Below are 21222 nucleotides of genomic sequence, written 5' to 3' on the forward strand. Positions count from 1 at the left end.
AAGCACAGCATCCCTTGGGATACTACTCAGAGAAGACACCTTAATTTTTGCAAGACAAAGTTCTACCAGTCCTGAATCTGCTTCAAGACAAACTTGGGTTCTGAGGTGGTTTTCAGACTTTGATAGCCCACACAGCCATAACAAGACTTGCTGTGCCTTTACTAATAATTTTATCTTTAAAATGTGTTCAGTTTATATATATTTTATATACTAGTAAATAAGAATCACATAAGTAGTATAACAAAATACTGAGCACTGATTTTAGTACAAATTTTCTAAGAAGCCTCGACAGTACTAGTTTTCCTCAATTCTAATTTCCTCAACAGAATTGCAAGACTTAAAAGAAAACATGGAGAACTGACGATGTAGTGGCTGCATACTCAGATGTAATTCGTCCATGACGACCAGCTTTAGTTGGGAAAATCCAATCTCTTATTAAACACTGGCCATATAAATGAAAAAGGGAACTACTGACAACACAATTGTTCAGGTCTTCTCTTCTGAAAAAAGCAGCAAATAAGCATTCATGAGAGTAAGTTCTCTCTTACTCCAGCTAAGCAACACTTTTTAAGAAGTAAATTACATAATTTACTACTTTAATTGGTTAAAGAAAGGGGGGGAGGGAGAGAACACCACAGACTCCATGAACAATTTTGTCTTTAATGCAACAAGACTACTGTACAACAGGTGAAAAGCAAATTATTTTATCCAAAGGAACAAATTACTTTCTTGCTTTATATAGTACATATTTTAAAGTAATTCTTTAAATATAAAATGTTTTTAGATATACATACTGATAGTTACATATTGGAAAGAATGTGCAAAATTAAGAGGTCAAAGATTTTAAAAACCCTAGTCCAAAAAGAACACAACTCACTATTTGATTCAGTATGAAAACATATTTTCTACTAAATGCAACTGAATGGTAGTGATTTTTAAACAATTATTTTTTAAGCATAACAGTTCCTTTCAATTCATAAAAATATTTCCTTAAAGCATAAATGTACTTTATTTAAAGTTATCCTCTAAGACAAACATTTTATAAGTAAAAGTAAAGTATTTGCCATAAATTAATTTTTTGTTGCAAGCATGTAGTCTCTCAATACATGCAACTACATTACATTTCTGAAGTAGATTAGAAAACTATATTTTCATAGGATAAGTTATGTAATGTTCTGAATCAATATTTATCCAAAGAAATACTTCACAAGATTACTATGAGAAACATCCTTTTATTACACATTAAGTTTTCATATTTAATCATGCTCCAATTATCATGGTCAAGAGAAACCTCCGGTCATTCTGTATAACTGAACAGCACCAAGAAATTGGACTTGGTTTCTGAGGCCAATCACGTTCAAGTTCTCCCTGTGTCCTTACCGTTTTTACTAAACAGGGGAAAAACACAGACACATATACAAGGTGGGTTTTCTTCTTATAGAATATTAGATTAAGAGAGGCTAACCTGACAAATGCTGACAGGCCAAAGATTTACCTTAACTCCAATTACACTGTAGAGTATTGTATACTGAAAGTAGCATTTAGATATCTGCATTAAGTTATATGAAAGCTGCATTCTCTTTTCTATAGGTGGACTGCCTGTTGGAGATGTTTTATAAGCTTGACTGCAAAAAACCCCAAACAAAAATTACTTATACTTATCTAGTTAAAATTTAAAACACTCTGATCAAAGTGTGTCTGCACATGCTTTTCAAAGCCTTGCTGATCATAGTCAGGAGGGAACTGCTCACTGCACATGGGGCACACCTTCCAGTGACTTTCGACATGTTCTTCAAACTTGCTCTGGTCATAGTTAGGCGGAAACATCACTTCACAAAGGGGACACTTCTTGTGCACATCAAAACTTGGGAGAAAGAAAAAAGAAAATGAAACACTGACCCAAGGTATCATTGAGTAAAGCTGAGAAATAAAGGTCTGATCCTGTTGCCGCTGAAGTTAATGGGAGTTTTGCTACTGATTTAAATGGGAGCTGGTTTAGCCCTCTAAGTATCCAAGTAACTGTTTTAATTAGAACAGACATTAGCTGAAATGTTCAATACAGTTAAAATAGTTTTATATTGAAATTCCAAAATAACATGGCGTCAAAAAGGTTACATAATTCCAGCTACTACTGAATGCAAAATCTACTGAATGTCTTAATGGCTAAGCAGGTTCTTAGGAAATCATTCTCTCTGCTCATAAATGCTTACTCTGCTCTTAGCAAACATAACACTTTATAAAAGTTCTTAACTTAGGCTCACAATTAGGTCAGCAAGAACAAAAATGTTCATTCATGCACCAAAACTATCATCATGTTCTGTGAAATGAGGCATAATGCCAACAGTCCTCCAAATTGCACATCTAAGAGTAAATTCCCTGGTAACAATGAACACTACTTGGAAGTTCTGAACAGTAACATTTTTTCTTTGAGTTGATGACCATCCTGAAAGATATGACAAATTTACCTGGAGTCAAAACAAAAACCTGTTCCACGCTCATGTAAGAGAAGACTTGGAGGATCAGGAGCAGAAGGTATAGTCTCATCATCATCCTATGAAAAAATGTGCAGGGTTATTAAAAATATCTGCAAGAAAACGTGTTCTCTCCAACATCTTTAGAGAAAACTTGGGGACTAGATTTTCATCTTTTACTTTGGACCTCCTGAAACACTATTTTTACTGAAATATATAAAAACCAAGAAACTTGTTAATGAATATTAAAAGCTGAACAAACTGCCTTTTGATGATACACTATAAATCTGTGCCAGTCATACTGGAACACTTCTACTAATACATTTATTAAGGAAATACATTGGTCATCTAACTCCAAATGCCTGGGACCATATCAGAACAAAAATCCTACGTTAAACCAAATGCAGGGCACCAGACTATAAGGCGCAATAACATTTTATGAAGGACTAAAATTCAGAAATAAAATTCTAGATAATAGGATGTCAAGTTAGACTCTTAATCTGTCAATCTGAATTTCAGTGGGGAAAAAAAAAACCCATCCATTTAGATTCACATTCTTGCTTCCCAACAGTCCGTTCTGAGTGATCTGTATATGCTCCTATTGCCAGCCAAGCATGTCACACATTTCACACTGCAGTCAGGCACATCAGCTAAATTGCCCTGTTTGGCTGCTTCCTCTCATCAGCTGTCAGTGGTGTCCTCATTTCATGAACACTAACAGCACATAAACAGCTGCAGCAGGCACTGATGGGGATCACTATGCTGATAGACAATCAGGTTTGCCTCAGAGCTTCTATTAAGAGTTAGCCCCAATCAGGTCTGCCACTGGAGAATACACCCAAAAAATCTGTCTGTGATGTGAAACTCAAACTGAATAAGCTGCAGGATAACCCATCCCGGTACTGCAATCCTTAGTTCTGACAGTTTCTTTCTGACAGGTGCAGAAACTAGGGAAGTGCTGTGTTTTGTTTTTTAATCAATCATAATGTCACAAATTTAGGATTTGTTTCCACCACTGCTCTTGTATAACACAGGTGAAGGAAACAAGATACAAAGAAAAACCTTAAGGGAGAAGAAAAGAAAAATTAGAGTTGTGCATGTTTTTGATACTGTATGAAGAACAAGCCTACTACATATCCTCTCAGTTCCATTCTGCAAATGGATACAGAAACCAAGAAGCTTTTCTAAGTAAATTCTGCTTATTTATAAAAGCCTCAGCAAAACCTGTAAAACATTCTGGAATCCAATCTCCTAGATCATTTTTCTCCTAATACTCAACACAAGTGTGAACAAAGACACTAGGAGCCTGATTTTCAAAAATTCATGTACAAAAGCTGTGTGCAACTGCATGTCTACTTTGCACAGACAACTCATACCTACATTCAAATTGCACTGAGTTCTTTATTCTTATTTTTTTAATTACTACGCAGTGTTCTCAAGAAAAGTTAATGGAAACTAGACAGATTTGGAGATTCCTTCCATAGTTTTCTCCTCCTCACTCTCTGAACAGCTGCTTAATTTCAACCATTTAACATTTTCATTAAGCAGCTAGTGGGGCTTACTGCAGCAGATGCTAGAGACAGACATGTTTTCCTATATAACATTCTTGCCTAGCACCTGCAGTAGAGGGGCATATGGATTGTAAAAGCACTATTTGTTCCTTTTGTTACCAATGAACAGAGTTTAATTATTAATAGAGAAAAACTACTGGTTAATATCTAAAAAGTGTTTCAACATTACATAGTAAAAGGTTGTTATTGCTGAAAACACACACAGGGTATGTCTTCACTACCCGCCGGATCAGCGGGCAGCAATCGATCCAGTGGGGATCGATTTATAGCGTCTAGTCTAGACCAGACACGATAAATCAACCCCCGACCGCTGTCCCGTCAACTCCTGTACTCCACCACCATGAGAGGCACAGGCAGAATCAATGAGGGAATGGCAGCAGTCGACTCACCACGGTGAAGACACCACAGTAAGTCGATCTAAGTTATTCACATAGCTGAAGTTGCTTAACTTATATCTATTTCCCCCCACCCCAGTGTAGACCAGAGCACAGACATACACACAGACACAAACGTGAGGAAATCATGTTCTGAGCAAATCAGAACTGTTCCACATTACAGTTTAAATATTTACCATGAGAAAATAAAAACAATTTCTCTACACATGCATATTTATATGGCAAATACATACCTAGTTTAATTTAAATCCCTTAAAACTGACTTCCTTTATAATCCTTTCATTTTTATAGCTAGAAGGCCATTTCTTGGACACTTGGCATTATTTCACTGGCTCTGTTAAAGTATTCTAGATAGTGAAGCAGATGGCACTTCCCCCTAGCAATAGGGCTCTTCAATAGAGCTGGTCAAAAAAATTTTGTTCCAACTGTTTTCCATCAGTAAATGCAGTTTCGACAAAACTGCAGTTTTTCGCCAAAATATATACACTGACAAAACTTTGGTATTTTTTAAAATTGGAAAATAACATTTTGAAAAATGTCAAAATACCCCCTTTTGAAATTAAAGGCTTTGACTGTTGGTTTCAAAATGACTGTTTTCAAATTCACTTTACATACGCATGTGCATGCACGCACTAAATAAATAAATAAATAAAGGGCTGAAAGCAAACAAAATGTTTCAAGTGACTCAAAACACTTTGTTTTCAGAATTTAATTTTGTGAAAAATTCTAAATTTTTGCTATTTATCCTGATTTGGCATTAAATGTTTTTCAAAATATCGAATTTTTTCACAGAACAGAAAATCTGTTTTGTGATCAGTTCTGCTCCTATACTCCCTCTCTTCCATGCTTACATATATTCTTTGTTTAGTGCAGAGCACCAAACCAGAAAACATGCTCAGAAGCTATGAATCATAATCACACTGTTACTCTATTTGACTTCTTAGGGTCAGCAATCAGGATTTACCAGTAATAAATATTAATTCAAAATGTCCTTAGCAGAGAGTACTAAAGATGAAGGAGTTAATTACTACTAGCTGTATGTTAACAATTATAGATGAGCAAAGAGACCCCCCCCACCTTCATCATTCCAGTTACACAAATTACAGTTAATGCTATCTACTTTAGAAAGGTTTCAGAGTAGCAGCCGTGTTAGTCTGTATTCGCAAAAAGAATAGGAGTACTTGTGGCACCTTAGAGACTAACCAATTTGTTTGAGCATAAGCTTTCGTGAGCTACATGCAGCCGATGAAGTGAGCTGTAGCTCACGAAAGCTTATGCTCAAATAAATTGGTTAGTCTCTAAGGTGCCACAAGTACTCCTTTTCTTTTTACTTTAGAAAGAGCACTTGTGCAGTCCTGAAAGGAATCGTTAATGTGCTTACTATTAAAGCATAACTGTCTGTAAAGAAACATTAGATAATTACTGAGAGGATTTATTATTACACACAAAGCTTGGTGTACCATAAATTCTACTGTTTTTTTAATATCACAAAAGAAAAACCAATTATACTTGTAAATATATTTCCAGCAAACATTAAAATATATAGAATAGTGCATACTGAATATGTATGCTCTGCACCATGTATTAATTACTCGTAAAGCTAGCCAATGCCTCCTGTTCAATTGTGGAAGCTGTATCAGTGAACAGTGGATTGTGCCTTAGGTTCAGCTTCACTGCATGTGCATTTCTGCCCTATTAACACATCCCACAGAAAACTAGATTTTATCAGAATTAACAAATTATAATCTTTATATTGAGGGTTCACCTGGTTTAAAGAATTCCTTGAACACATCAACATTTACTCTCCACAGTATATAAAATTTTGCTTTAGCATTTGTTTTACATTTCTCTATCTAGTAATTATGAATTTTGCTCTTGAGTTCTCGACCTTATAGGTCATTGATCATTACTCAAGTTAACAGTTCTCTATATTTTCTTGTGCTGTTTATTTTTGCTGTCTGTATTAATAATTAGGGCTGTCGATTAATCACAATGTTAAACAATAGAATACCAACTGAAATTTATTAAATATTTTGGATGTTTTTCTACATTCTCAAATAAATTGATTTATATTACAACACAGAATACCAAGTGTACAGTGCTCACTTTATTTTTTATTACAAATATTTGCACTGTAAAAATGATAAATGAAAAGAAATTGTATGCTATGTAACAACATTAAGGCACTCAATAAAAGCTGGCATGCTTGACAGTCCATCTCAGGCTGAAGGCAACTGTGAAGGATCTGAGGGCAATTCACCTGCACAGCCCTATATATCCTCAGTGTGTAGGGTGCACGTATGGGCTGAATGATCACTGCTAACAAATCTCCAATTAAAGGCACTGGGGCACATGCGCATGTGAAGCAGAGCACTCAAAGGGATACAACCTGAAGAAGAATTAAGATTCTCTATTTGAGGATTTTACCTCATACTCTGAGGCCATTTCCACAATCATTTTCATTTCAAAATACTACAGAATCAAATTGTCCTGAATGTTGACCTGTAGAGAATCAACTATTAACCAAGACATACTAAAAAGAGAATGAACATGTTCTCTAGTGTTATCTTCTTTCTTGGAGTAATTTGGAACAATGGAAAAATGTAACAAGTGTCCCATCTAATCTAATATCCTGATCTCAATAACTGCCTAAATCAGGCGTAGGCCAAAAGCCCATAATGCACCTGACTGAACCGTGGAATACACACAGGAATGGAAAGTTCACAGTAATTTAGTTCCCAATTTCTCCCAGCCAATGTAATTGAAGATGCCTATTTTAGCCATATAAATTATAATAATTTATACTGAGTTGTAAGGCATGCATAGCACGTTACAACTGGTCACTATCCCATGGATAAACAATTCTTGCCCAAAAGCATTCAGAGACTAAAAGCACAAATGAGTGGAATACAGTTCAATTTACAATACAGAAAGTGTCAGACAGTAATCACTGGAGGACATACCCTCACTGTCACTGGAATGTACATGCCACCCTTTTTAAAAAAAATTTAATGAACTATTTATCCCCCACATAACTTGTCACAAGTTCCACTGTGCATAAACTATTTCTTTAATTTGTTTTACATGTTATCTTTTATGTGCATTGTCCTTTTTTTATTATTACTGTGGAAGATGATACAAGTAAATGAGTGGGTTTGTGGGTTTTGTATGACCTGCTAAGGAGCAGGTGGATGAGGAATGCTAAATCCAAAAGGTCAAAAAAAGTATGAGTCACTCCCATAGTCCAAAACAGGATTGGGGCCTCATTGTGTTTGGTGCTTTGCACACACTCATAAAAGCCTGGTGGTCCCAGAGAGCTTTACAGATCGTTAACATGTGACAGTAAATTGAACAATACTGATCCTGTGCTGACTGCTGAGGAGGTCACATCTATTCACCCTTACAACTGGTGACTATACTAGTCATTTGTGCTTTGCACAAAAGGACTGAAATAAGTGTGTGTGTTTTCCCTCAGTCCCTCCTATCCTGAGCAGATGTCCTGCCTCACTCTGTGCAGTCAAGTCTGCATCTTTGTGATCAGCCAGTCTGGGCTCCAAGGCAGCTCTTCCTCATCAGCGGCTAAACAGAGCTTCTCCTTGCAGATCCCTGATCTGGAGAAGTGGCAGCAAGGAGAAGATTGGCAGGTAGAGGAGGGTCTTTTTGACTAGTTGAGGTGGAAAGGCCGTTTTGGACGCATTCCAGAAAAAAGTCCTGACGATTTCTGGTGGCCACAAATTCTCATCTTGCTACCCACATACCTACTGTGACTAACAACATTCTTCAGGAAGTTACTCTGAGCACACTGCAAGCTGGGATCAGTTCTACATTTCCTAAATAAGACTAACCAACTATATCATTAATAAAAATCTCTTGTATCTTGCACTCTTCTTATATCTACATGCCTCTAGGAATGATTTCCTCTCTCAGATGTCTAACAATTATATTCTAATAAATTTGTTAGTCTCTAAGGTGCCACAAGTACTCCTGTTCTTTTTGCGGACACAGACTAACAGGGCTGCTACTCTGAAACCTGTAATTATATTCTTGTCACTCTTACTTAGTAACTTAGCACCAACTGTCGGTCCTAGAACAATTTGTTATAAAGGTCTATGTCAAGAGCAGACTCTCTTGTATGTGCCAGACTAAGATGTGCCAAGACAACACCATTTGACATCAAGCAACAGTTTCTGAAATCGGTCCTGATGTGCTGTTCAACCTAATCTACACATGAATTAACAAAACTATGTTTTGTAGGAGTTAAGGTTGAAGCAGGACATGTTCCATTCACCCAAAACCTTAAAAGAATGGAAATAAGAAATTAAGGGGAAACGCTCCGCATTTATTTCCACTCCCATATTGCCTACAATGCTTTTGATAACATACTTCAACACTTCATAAAGCTCTCTCCTTCTGTCTCCAGCAGATACCAAAAAGCCAAGTATATCCCATCTTCATGAAATTTGCACTCAAAGTGCAAAACCTTAACAGTGGTCTCATATGCTTTTATATCAATTATACTAACAGATCAGCACATCTGACTGTCATATATTCCATGTATTTGAAAGGTTATTCCATTGTAACATTGCAGAGGTCACTGCTTAAGTTTTGTGGTAGACTGAAAGACAGATGGAACTGCTAGTCCCTCTGTAGACCAGCCATTGGTGGAAAACTTGTCATACACTTTTTCCCACTCTTAGTGAGTTGCAACTATTTACTACTTAACACTAGAACATTTGTAATAAGGAATCCTCAATTCTATCCCTGGTTTTGGGGGAGAAGTGTGATTTATGATGATTAGAGCTAGGACATTCCAAACTTGTCTAGTGACTCTGAAAGGCAGCGTGATGCTGTGAATAAAACTGGAGTTACAGGCCAGCAATGACGTTGCATAAGCTCTCTGCTAATTTATTCGAAAATGGAAATGGGGGCAAGTGTTAACAGCTCTCCCCTGACAGTCTTCTAGATTAGGGTTCATGGACTTAGCCTATCCTAAGAGTAGAGAATTGTACGGGAATGTCAACTGAAATTAGAAGAGGTAAGATTTTAACTCCTGGTTTCCTCTTCCCTGCTCAGGGAATTTCCTCTAGGCTAGAGGGATATTTGAGAAGGAGGGAGGAGGTTGTTTCTCTGTCCTTCCCTCCCTGGGAGTGAGTGATGGCATTTGTACCACCTGCTGAATTTGTCATCAAATTCAAAGGGTTTGCCTTGGTGCAAATATTCTCCGTTATGGCGAAAATACTGTAAAATGCTCTATAGCCAAACACCACCTATGCATACCTGATATTCTAGGAATCTGCACAAGAGGAGCAATGATGTGGACAAATGACAGGTCCCAGAGTGCTTTAGATTACTTGCAAAAAGTCTCTTTCCCCCCTCCCCCCCAAAAAAACAGAAAATCTAGTACAAAAAATGTCTAAAGGGCTGATTTCTGAACTCTTACTTCTCTGTATCAATTCATTTTTCATTAAACCACCATGAAAATTCAAAGCTCAAATATTTTATGTTTTCCATCACAATAAGATTTTTATAAAATAAAAGTTTAAAGCTCTTGGTAAACTGAACTCTAAAACGTATGATTAACTATGGTGTCTGCACGAGAATAAGATGAAATTATCCATTACTATTACTCAAAAAGAATTACTGCTTCTCTGATCTCTCCAACTTTTTAAAGATGACCAAGTTAGAGAGCAGTAATGCACCCAAAATATTGTATTTGTATTCCTATGATATGGGCTTACACGCCGATTCTACCTCAAGATCTGCTCTACCAGAAAAATATAATTTCTGACAGATTCTAGAGTGGTGGATGAAGTGGGTTTTAGCCCACGAAAGCTTATGCCCAAATAAATTTGTTAGTGCCACAAGTACTCCTCGTTTCTATAATTTCTGGAAGTTTCTATGGAATATTTTGTGTAGTATTACTACACCACCTAATCAAGATAATGTTTCTTTCATATATATTTTATACCCAGGAATTACAGTATCCTATTGGCTATTAAAATACCACGTTTCCGAAATATCTGTTTGTGCAGAGGTTATGCATTTTACACGTAACAAAGCTAGACATTGTAAATAGCAAATTTTCCTGAAAGGCTTCTTTCATTAGTATTTTTAGATTGTATTCTTAACAAAGCAGCAACCATTGTTTTACTTGTCCTTTTACCAACATTCTTATTTCAAAGTATTCTCCATCGGAGAGGCTTACCCACTTGCTAGAAACTGAACTAGAGAGCTTAGTCAGACCTAGTCTCTATCAAGGATTCACACAAATTTGGGAAGGAAAGGACCTAGAACATCTAGTCCATATGTATACCAATGCAGGATCATTCCCTAACACGCATTTTAAGACTAGGAGTCATTGTCTGTTTTCTTGTCTCCATCGGCCTCTTGGAGGATACAATATCCAGTACAAACTGCCCCACCTGGACCAAGAAGAAACAGATAATGAAACAACGCTGACATCTGATGAGTTAGGAAATGTCAGAAAAAAGTGCCCTGTGGTATCTTAATTCACCTCCTTATGCAGTAGTTCTCAAACTTTTGTACTGGTGACCCCTTTCACTTAGCAAGCCTCTGAGTGCAACCCCCACCTTATAAATTAAAAACACTTTTTTATATATTTAACACCATTATAAATGCTGGAGGCAAAGCGGGGTTTGGGGTGGAGGCTGACAGCTCACGACCCCCCATGTAATAACCTCGTGACCCCCTGATGGGTCCCAACACCCAGTTTGAGAACCCCTGCCCTTGTGCCTATCTATTATATGATATGATCTTTAGTTACATGATCTCACATTTTTTCCACAAGGCTCCTGCCTCATTCAGTGGACAGGATGGATGGTGCTCACTTAGCAGCTATTAAATATTCTATTTATCCTCATTGTTCTGTGTGTGGCCTCATGACTTTGCTGCATATTATTCAAAAGCCACTCATGGGCGTTTCTATGGCACTCTTCACTATAGCATTCAAGTGCTTCACAAACATTTTATTTATCTTCAGAACACCCCTCTGAAGTGAAAGGGCGTAATTCCCATTTTACAGAGGGGAACTGAGGGACAGAGAGATTTGGGTCAAAAGTTTCCTCTAATTTTGGGTGCCCAATTTGATACATCTACTCTGAAAAATCAGATCCTAATTCAGCATTATATAGGATTTTATAAATACATTCAAAGCAGAGCTCCATTGACTTCAGTTGCAGCTGTGAGAACTCAGCAGCTCTGCAAACCATGGTATCAAGCTGGACACCCAGAAAATGAAAAACAATTAGTAACCAACCACCTGTGTAAAGTTTGGTTTAAGTAGCTACCACCACACAGGAATTCAGGGGGGAGGGAAAAGGATAGTCAGTTGCTTTGACTGCCTATGCAACTTCTTCTGTAAGTCTCTAATTCAGACCTAAGTCAAAAAATCTCAAATCAACCTTGACCATGAATTTTTTCCCACCCATTCTTGGCTACTAGATAAAAGTAGACTTGAACACTGTCAGAATGAGCACTCTTACCATTTACTATCAGGACTACTATAATTCCCTCAAGCTCTTTACTTTGTTTCTCAAGATAAGTAGTTCTGGGGTGAGACTGGGGAGGCTATAATGTGGTGGTCAGACTACTCTTTCAGTCAAAGCAGTAAGACAACCATCTTCTACCACATTTACAGGCTGAAATTCAAACACTGTCCTGCTGGTTTTCAAACCAGTTTGTTGGCTTGCACCATCCTGTTTCCCAGATATCAAAGCCATTTAGTTTCATACAAGCACACACAACTCAGGTACTATCTTCTCTCCCCTGCCACTATTTACAGTTGGAAAAAAGCAGAGGTGCTGGATCCAGGACACAGGCTGGAAGGTTGCCCTTGAGCGCACCCTCAAAAATTCCTGCTTATTACCCAGTTGATTGCGGGTAGAGCTCGAGTGAGCTGAGGGGGCCAGCTGATGGTCTGCCAGTGCTTATAGCCCTTGCCCTTCTTTTGAAAGGGCTCTGGTTGAGGTTGGGTCCTGAACCTGCAGGACTGTTGCAGCTTAAACTGCTTCTTCTCAAGCCCCGGAGTGTAAAGGCCCAGAGAGCACAAGGTAGTCCTAGAGTCTTTTAGGCCATGTAATTTACTGTCTGTCTGTTCCAAGAACAGTCCCAGGCCACGGAATGGGAGGTCCTGGATGGACTGCTGAACCTCCACTGACAGGCCCGACTGCAACCAGGATGCATGCCTTAGAGAAATAGCTGAAACCATGGTCTGAGACGCAGAAACTCCTGCATCCGAGACCACTTGGAGCGCAGCCCTGGCCGCAGCCCTAGCCACAGCCCTGCCCTCATCAAGGACAGCAGAGAATTCCTTCCTGGACTCCTCTGACAGGGAGTCCATGAACTTAGCCATGGACTGACAAATACTAAAATCATAGCAGCCAAGCAAGACCTGATGGTTGGGCACTCTCAGCTGGAGGCCGGACGTAGAATAAGTTTTTCTACCAAAGAGATCGAGCCTTGTTGCCATCTTATTCTTAGCCATTGATCCCGGTTGGACCTGTCTATTGTGCTCACTGGCTGCTGACACAACCAGTGAGCATGGGGCAGGATGGGTATAAAGATAACCCTTAGAGGTGACATAATCCTTTCTTTCCACTCGCTTGGAGATGTGGGGCAGGGAGAAGGGTATCTGCCAGAGGGCCTTGATTAGTTTCACCACTCCCTCATGTACTAGCAATGCCAAACTGGAGGGGGGCTGCTGTACTTAATACATTGAACAGGGAGTCTGAGGGCTCTGCCACCTCCTCTGCTTCCAGCCCCAGTTTGATGCCACCGTCTTTGAAAGCTCTTGGTGGGCTCTGGCATCATCCTGGGGGACCGCGTGAGAAGGCCCCGCTATCGCCTCATCTGGCAGAGATGAAGAGGAGGCAGGTACAGGTGGGTCTGCCCACTCCACCGTTTCTGCCAAAGGAGCCTCGGCTGAGGCTGGCTGTCCCTGGGGAGCTTACTCTGACTCCGCGTCCGAGTTAGGTGGCGGGAAGAAGACAGCCTCCGACTGCCTTTCGGCTGCCCCTGAGACTGACTGATGCCCCTGCAACGGTTGGGGTTCCATAGTTGCCAGGGGGCCAGCCACTGGTCCTGGGGCCAGGCGGCCATTGGTGGCCCAGAGGGGAAAGCCAATGTCCCCTGTGGGTGACCATGGCTTGCAGGCAGGTCCTCCTCCTCGTGCTCTATATACTTCCTCCTCACTGTCAGAGCCCAAGGAGGGAGATGCTTGTCTGGAGGACCAGAACAGTACCGAGGCCACCTGTCTACCCAATTCCTGTTGGCTCTCTCTGTGGACCTCCATTGGGGACCTGCACCGGGACAATGGCTCTCAATGCTGTGATTCCGGTGACCGGCAGCATTCGGCGGATCAGCGACAATACCCCGGCAATCAGCGCCTTACACTTTGCCACTCCGTAGACCAGGACCAGGAGTGAGAGGATCGACATCTCTGAGACCGTGGACATGCTCGCAGTGATCATTACTGGTGATCCGGAGACCGACGATGGGACTCCAATGACTGGTGTCTCGACCCACCGGAGCAGTGCCGAGGATTGGACGCTCCCAGCACTGAGACTCTGGAGACTGGTGACGTGCCTCTGCAGATCTGCACCAGACCACCAGCAACTGACACTGGGACCCTGAGGAACGCTACCCTAAAGTCCAGGGACCGACACCGGAAACTCTAGCAAGTAAGCTGATCCGCATCCAGGGGCTGGTGGTGCTGTTCAGGCAAGCGCTGGCAGGGTGCCCCCTGCAACGGTGAGTGGTGCCGCACTGATGGAGACCACTGGAAGGGTCCCAGGGCAGGTTTACCCCTCATATGGGGCACCTCACTGGCTGGCATGAACGGCACCACTAGGTGCCGAGTGCTCTGCCGCTTCCCATAGTGGCGAGCAGGTCTGGAAGTGGGCTCAACAGCTCAATGAGAGCTGGAGCCTGGCCAGCGTCTGGAGGGGCAGAGCCACCCCACATGGGTCTTTGCTCTCCTCCAGCTCTCTCCCTCCCTTTACAGATGTATGAGAACATCCTCTCCTGGCCCTTCTTTGCTTTTTTAGCTAGTACTGGGGATAGGGATCAGCACCGGTCAGCAGTTGGTGCCAGCAGCGTGCTCCACACTGAGGCCACGGTACTTGAAGCAGAGTCCAATCTTGTCAGCTCTGAGGCCGGTGTGAGGGCAGACTTCATAAGGAGCGCTTGAGGATGAATGTCCCACTCCTTTTTGATCTGCAGCCTGAAGCTCTTGCAAATGCAACACTTGTCACTCATGTGGGTTTCCCTAAACACCTCAGGCAGCTTCTATGGAGATCACTGACTGGCATAGATTTTTTGCAGCTGTCAAAAGGCTTGAAGCCTGGGGACCAGGGCATGCCCTGTCTCTAGGCTAAGTCCAGGACTAACTAACTAATTCTAACTTTACACTAAGGGAGCTATTTACAGTACAACTTTAACAACCATATACAACGAATTCGCTACTAGGCACAGTTGAGATAGGAAAGCTTGCCGAGGCAAGGAGACATTCCAGCACCATCACTGGCAATAAGAAGAAACTGAGGGATGGGGGAGCTGGTGGTGCCCCTTATACCAGTGCATATGCACGCCACTCGGGAGGGCGCCAGAGCTGGTCCCCTACGGATACACTGAGGGAAGAACTTCTGGCACTGGTGCATGTGTCGAGCACACGCACCTACAATGGAATGGATCTGAGCAGCACATCTCAAAGACCAACCGTTATGAAAAGTAACAGTCTTTTCTCACTATTTGAAAATAAACTGATGCAAAACTCTTTCCAGGGAGATTCAGTGAGGAACTAAAAAGAGAAAAGGAGGGTTTTAAGTGAGATTTAAAGATATGAAATGACTCATGATTGCCACGAGATGTGGTAGCACTGGTGCATGTGTCGAGCACACATACCTACAATGTAACCTATAATAGAATGGACATGAGCAAGCACTGAAAGAAGAATTTTGACTTATTCACATATATCCCCTCTCTCTCTTATTTGGAAACTAATTATGTTTTACCATTCTCAGACTATTTTCATTTGACAGCCAGAAAATAGGAAGAAAATCAATTCTTACAGTGTATTAAAATATAAATTGCGATTTGATGTGAGAAAAGTATCATCTTCTTGACACATTTACCTGAAGTTGTTTCCTATTTGAGCATATTAGGCTCCTTCCATCTCATTACGAAACCTAAGCTGTGTCAGCAAATGAGCACAAGACTCTAGCACTGTTTCTCTGGGGTTTGCGAAAGGGCAAAACACATAGATCAGGAAGAACACTCTGCTAATTAAACTGCAGCAGATGACTCAAGAAGAGAAGGGCTTGTCATAAGCAATGTCTATGCCAAGAATGATCAGATTAAATATGCAAAATGTGAAGAAAAGGTGGGCAACAGCACAAAGCTGATATTCTAGACCTTAAATAGGCTGCAATAGTTCTGACAGTTTCCCTAATTATTCACAATAATGGACATAGGGTTCAAAAGGCAGGAGGAAGAAATACATTTTTCTCCATTATAGGTGCTGAGCACCAAGGCTAAAATCATGCCTGTCTGTACACTGATCAGTTTCTGCAAAGGTTAATAGCAATTAAATGTGGCAAACTAGACTAAATGAGAAACAGGTCATGATACCACCGTACTTGCAAAGAGCACAATACTTTGTAGAAAAGTATTTCTGAAATATTTCTTAAAGTAGCAAGAGCATCTAGAAACTGAAACACAGTAAAAACAACTGTTCAAATTAAAACATACATATAGTTTGGGTATAGTTTTCTTCATAAACCAGTTCACTAAACCCCATTTTTTCTTTTTTATACAAGAGTATCTGAGCTAACCAAATAAAACAAAAAATTCCTAACATTCCTTAAAAAAAGATCTGTTTGATCCTAAAAACTCCTTAATGCCAACAGGTAAAGCATTCACTTTTCTGTAACAGTAGCTCCTGACAGGCCTGACAAACTCACTAGATCTAACACATTGCTTTCGTAGTATTTATCCAACGAGGGTCAAGTGAGGTATCTAATAAAAGTTTATGTCATACTGAGTCTCATGACTGTTGAGAGATGGATGGATGAATATTTAAAAGGTTCTGTATGTACTGAAAAGCCTTCCTGCTGCGGGCCAGAGCGGGCTCTGTACACCTACTGCCCAGCAGGTATCTGCAGTTGCAGGCAAGGAAGGGACAGAACTCAGAGTGGGGCTCAGCAGGGGAGCTAGGTGCTGGTGCCTTTCCCAGGCACATCCCCCTCAGCTATGCTCAGCCCGACTTCCACCCTGACAGAAACCGGTGGCAGGGGGGAGGTGATTCTGTTCCCCTCCCCCACATCGCCTCTACAGAGAAAGCGTCACACTACGAAGCCCTGGAAAGTATATTAGCAAACAATACCATTTTTACTTTACCCTGGTTTTAGATGACAGACAGCAGTCTCTACCACTTCAAACTTTTAGCGGTTATAAAAGGCCAAAATGGAAATTGTTTCACTGTTTAATATTTTCCATTCTGTTTAAATATTTATTTTTGTTCTGTATCTCTTGCAAAACTATCTTCATAAATTTACACCTTGCATTGAACTATATGCTAAACATTTAATTCAGAAACACGGGTAACACAATCCTTCAGCTTTTGTTTTGTCTTCAAAAAGAAAAGGAGTACTTGTGGCACCTTAGAGACTAACCGATTTATGTGAGCATGAGCTTTCGTGAGCTACAGCTCACTTCATCGGATGCATACCGTGGAAACTGCAGCAGACTTTATATACACACAGCGATCATGAAACAATACCTCCTCCCACCCCACTGTCCTGCTGGTAATAGCTTATCTAAAGTGATCATGAAGTTGGGCCATTTCCAGCACAAATCCAGGTTTTCTCACCCTCCGCCCCCCCCACAAACTCACTCTCCTGCTGGTAATAACCCATCCAAAGTGACAACTCTTTACACAATGTGCATGATAATCAAGGTGGGCCATTTCCTGCACAAATCCAGGTTCTCTCACCCCCTCACCCTCCTCCAAAAACCACACACAGACTCACTCTCCTGCTGGTAATAGCTCATCCAAAGTGACCACTCTCCCTACAATGTGCATGATAATCAAGGTGGGCCATTTCCAGCACAAATCCAGGTTTTCTCACCCCCCCCACCCCCATACACACACAAACTCACTCTCTTGTCTTCAGTTTCAATTAAGTTTTCACATACTGGCGAGAGAATTAAAAACATATATCTTCTACAAGAAAGGCTGTGTATGTAACGTTAAGGAACAGGAATATGGTTATATACTGAAATAGCAATATGACTTGAAATAAGTTTGCTTTAATATTTAAAAAGAAAAAAGTTATCAGAGGCTATGACTCCAAAACCAAAATAAACTGGTATTAGAATTCAAGAGAGATTTCTATGATTTGAATTTTCATCAATTTGTGTGCAAATTTTTCACCTTAAATAGCGCTCAGCTATTTTTCAATAAAATTTCAGTTCCAAATTTAAAGACTGCTTAAGCGTATCAGAATTTTAAAATTTTTAAATGCTCACTATATCCAAGCAATTGTTAACTCCTGGATGCTGATTAATAAATGAAGGAAAAAAATAAGAACAAGTAACCTAACTTACATTGCTATCCTCAGGGTCTTCCAGACCATCAGGTCGACTAAGGTTGCGAGCAGGCTGACTGCAGACCACATTGTCTTCCAGTTCCCAAGAGGAAGTCCTTACAGGCAGCCTTTGGAGCTCCTCAGGATAAAAAGCACCATCTGCTCCATCTGAAATAAAAATCAGAAGAGCAGGCCTCTTATTTATTGCATAAAAAGTTCTGTTCAATACAGTTAGTACACTTTTTGTCATATCAAAATAATAATTAAATCAAAACTTCAAATGTTTTCAGTTTAGATTTCATACAACTAGGGAGTTCTCAACCAAAGCCCAAAATCTGCTACACAGAATGCACAACTAGAACAAACTTTGGTGTGAGTACACCATTGTTCTTGTGTCCTCTTGAAAGTTTCCCTTTTAATGACAAGAGTAGACAGACTTATTAATTAATCCAGCCATTTCTGACAAACATATTATATGCGAGGATATCAACAGTCCAGTCCTGCCTCTACATAAATAAAATGGCACCTTTATTTTTAAATTGTGAGACAAAAAAAAGCTGAGGAAAATAAAACTTTACAAACCTCTTGTTTCCTGGATTGCATAAGGGTTTCCATACTGCAGCACTGGTAGTCTACTTGGCACTGAAGGAACCAGCCCACTCTCCCCTGAGTATGGACTAAGAAAATGTAAATCCTGCCGAGAAATCTGTCCCTTAGTTATCCTTGCAGCTTGATTTTCTGGACTCCTGCCAAGTTCCTAATTAACAAAAAGTTTAAAAATGTAATTAACAAATGAAGTCAAATTATCAAATGTTTTAAATTCTGATTAAATAAATAGTTTAATTAAAAGCTTCAATTTTTTAAAAAAATTCTAATTTTTATATGCCAATTTTCAGATCCACCTTTCATGACTTGACTGAGTTGACTTTTTTGTTACATTTTTAAATTTATTGATAACTTTTTTATTAGAAATTTTATTTTGAAATTCTATCTATAGGTGCAAACTCAATAAAAAAGCCAAATCACCAATATTGTTCATACAAATATCTACTTTTGCAAAGCAAATAAAAAAATCAGCTACAAAACACGTAGAGGCTCTGCTACTTCCACCTGATCTCTCCTTACAACTGAGATGATGTGCATATTGTGAACAATTCACAAATAAAATTCCTGTTCTATCTCAAAAACACTATACTTAAGGAACACACCAATTATCAGGTATAGGCTTGATGCAATACTCTATGCATCTATCAAAAGAGAAATATTTTTAAAAACTTACTAGATATACTGGGATGGATCATCTACTGGTATACATTGGGGTAGCTCTGTTGACTTAAATGGAGCTATCCCAATTTATACCAGCAGAGGTTCTGGCCCACTGGATTAAAGTTTCTTGCTTTCAGTAAGAGAAGAATTTTAAGATGGATGGGACTTTATTCCACTCATTTCAAGCTAGAGAGAAGAAACAAAAGTAACTGGAGAAAAAGTAGGAAGCTGTCCTAACTTTTTCTGCCCTACAATTTGTAGGCTGTTTGTTTACAAACCCCAAGGAGCAAACAAAAGAAGTTCAAAGTGCAGCGTCTATTTTCTAAAAGTCCGAGACACTTTCCGAAAGTGGAAATGTCCCATATGCTTATAGTTTTTTTCTACAATATGGAAACATTTTTGCTAAAAACATGATGGCATTTAATACTTTAATTCCAGCATCACCTAAGATTAAAATAGAATGTACATCAAAGTGCTTGTAAAAGGTGCTATAAAATAGTCTTAGCTATAAGCTGGACTGCTAGGGTAGAGACTGATTAAAAATCAAAGGCTATATAAGTATGTAAATAAAACAGAAACTAAGTAATTTTATAGGTTTGAAGAGACTACAAATGAACATTTTTAGCATGCTATGTTTAGTGACATTTATAAACAAACACTGATAATGGAGTATAAATTGAAAAGCTGTTTACTGTACTATGCTTAACCTTTTAAATCATGGTTTCAGTCTAGCAGAGCACTTTGATTCTTCCTTGGAATTGTTCTAGCAAATTTATAGATATTTACATTACAAGCTTTTATAAGCTTCATACAATATTTTTACAGTTGCACTCCTCCTTATGTGTGTTGTTTAAAATGATTCCCTCCAGCTAAAAAATGATTCCCTCCAGATAAATAGTCGTATCAAAATCCTGACTTTTACTTAGCTTTTCTATGAATTAGAGAAATATGGTACAGACATATTTTAAAAAAAAAAAACAAAAAAACATTCCACGTATTTGGCTATTCCTTTGTACGAAAAACAGTATCAACAGCATTTTTGGGCTGCTTTTGAGAAAAAAAATAAGTTAAATATTCTCATTTTCCAACTAGTTTACTCTATACTGAAATTATTTGAAGTCACCGTTTATGAAATAAAACAGCTGTCCTGAATGCCTCTCATGTACATCCTCTCTTCCATCTTGGTTCATTCATACAACATGGAATGAATGTACTTATATATTTTTAACAAACATTACTCTCCCCATTAGTAATGCCTTGCAAAAATTATCATACTGTGATTAAGATGTATTGGGAAGTAGGATAAGACAACCTATGAATAATCGCCCTGCAAAACACGGAATATACTTTCAGCATTAGAACATCATCTTTAATATTTCAGCATGGATTTCTTTAATTTTAATCATACAGACACTGAATTTGATTAGAGAGCCAGCTTTTTAAAGTGGCAGTTCATTTTCAAACACTTATTTAAAAATCTGGAATGTCATTGGAAGGTATACAAACATCCTTTTAGATAAACTACAACTCTGAAGAGATCGTTATCAAGGTCACACTGTAACCTGTCAATCTGTTCTCTTACTGGCTGCTTGTGGGAATAATCAACAATGGTAGTGAATGCGTGTGTCTGGTTATAACAAACAATCCTTATGAAACAGTGGAAATAATAAAATTATATATGAATATGCACTGTTTTTCTTAGATGTCATTAGAATTCGACACACCCACTTATCACAATTTCTAAGGAAAAAAGAAAGAATTCTGTTATAACTATATGGATGACAGTTAATGCTAAACAAACAGGTATATAAAAAGATTCTGCCTTACAAATTTCACTAGATTAAATGCAGCATATGATTAAATGTTCCAGAATTCTACTACAGCACAAAACACTTATTTCTAAACATAGTATTTC

General features: G+C 39.2%; 1 protein-coding gene across 3 annotated transcripts in view; it reads right to left on the minus strand.

Moving 5' to 3' along the window:
* Positions 1 to 640: 640 nt before the first annotated feature.
* Positions 641 to 21222, minus strand: part of TAX1BP1 (Tax1 binding protein 1) — a 93122-nt gene continuing 72540 nt past the window's right edge. For all 3 annotated transcript variants that reach the window (XM_077811343.1, XM_077811342.1, XM_077811341.1), the window contains 4 exons: positions 18624 to 18798; positions 18061 to 18209; positions 2466 to 2551; positions 641 to 1864 (listed from right to left, as the gene is read on the minus strand). In XM_077811343.1, the coding sequence (XP_077667469.1) occupies positions 1663 to 1864; positions 2466 to 2551; positions 18061 to 18209; positions 18624 to 18798 (612 nt within the window). In that variant the 3' untranslated portion in view covers positions 641 to 1662. The remainder of the gene's footprint in view (positions 1865 to 2465; positions 2552 to 18060; positions 18210 to 18623; positions 18799 to 21222) is intronic.

This window comes from Eretmochelys imbricata, chromosome 2, assembly GCF_965152235.1.
Source record: "Eretmochelys imbricata isolate rEreImb1 chromosome 2, rEreImb1.hap1, whole genome shotgun sequence".
Classification (NCBI taxonomy): domain Eukaryota; kingdom Metazoa; phylum Chordata; order Testudines; family Cheloniidae; genus Eretmochelys; species Eretmochelys imbricata.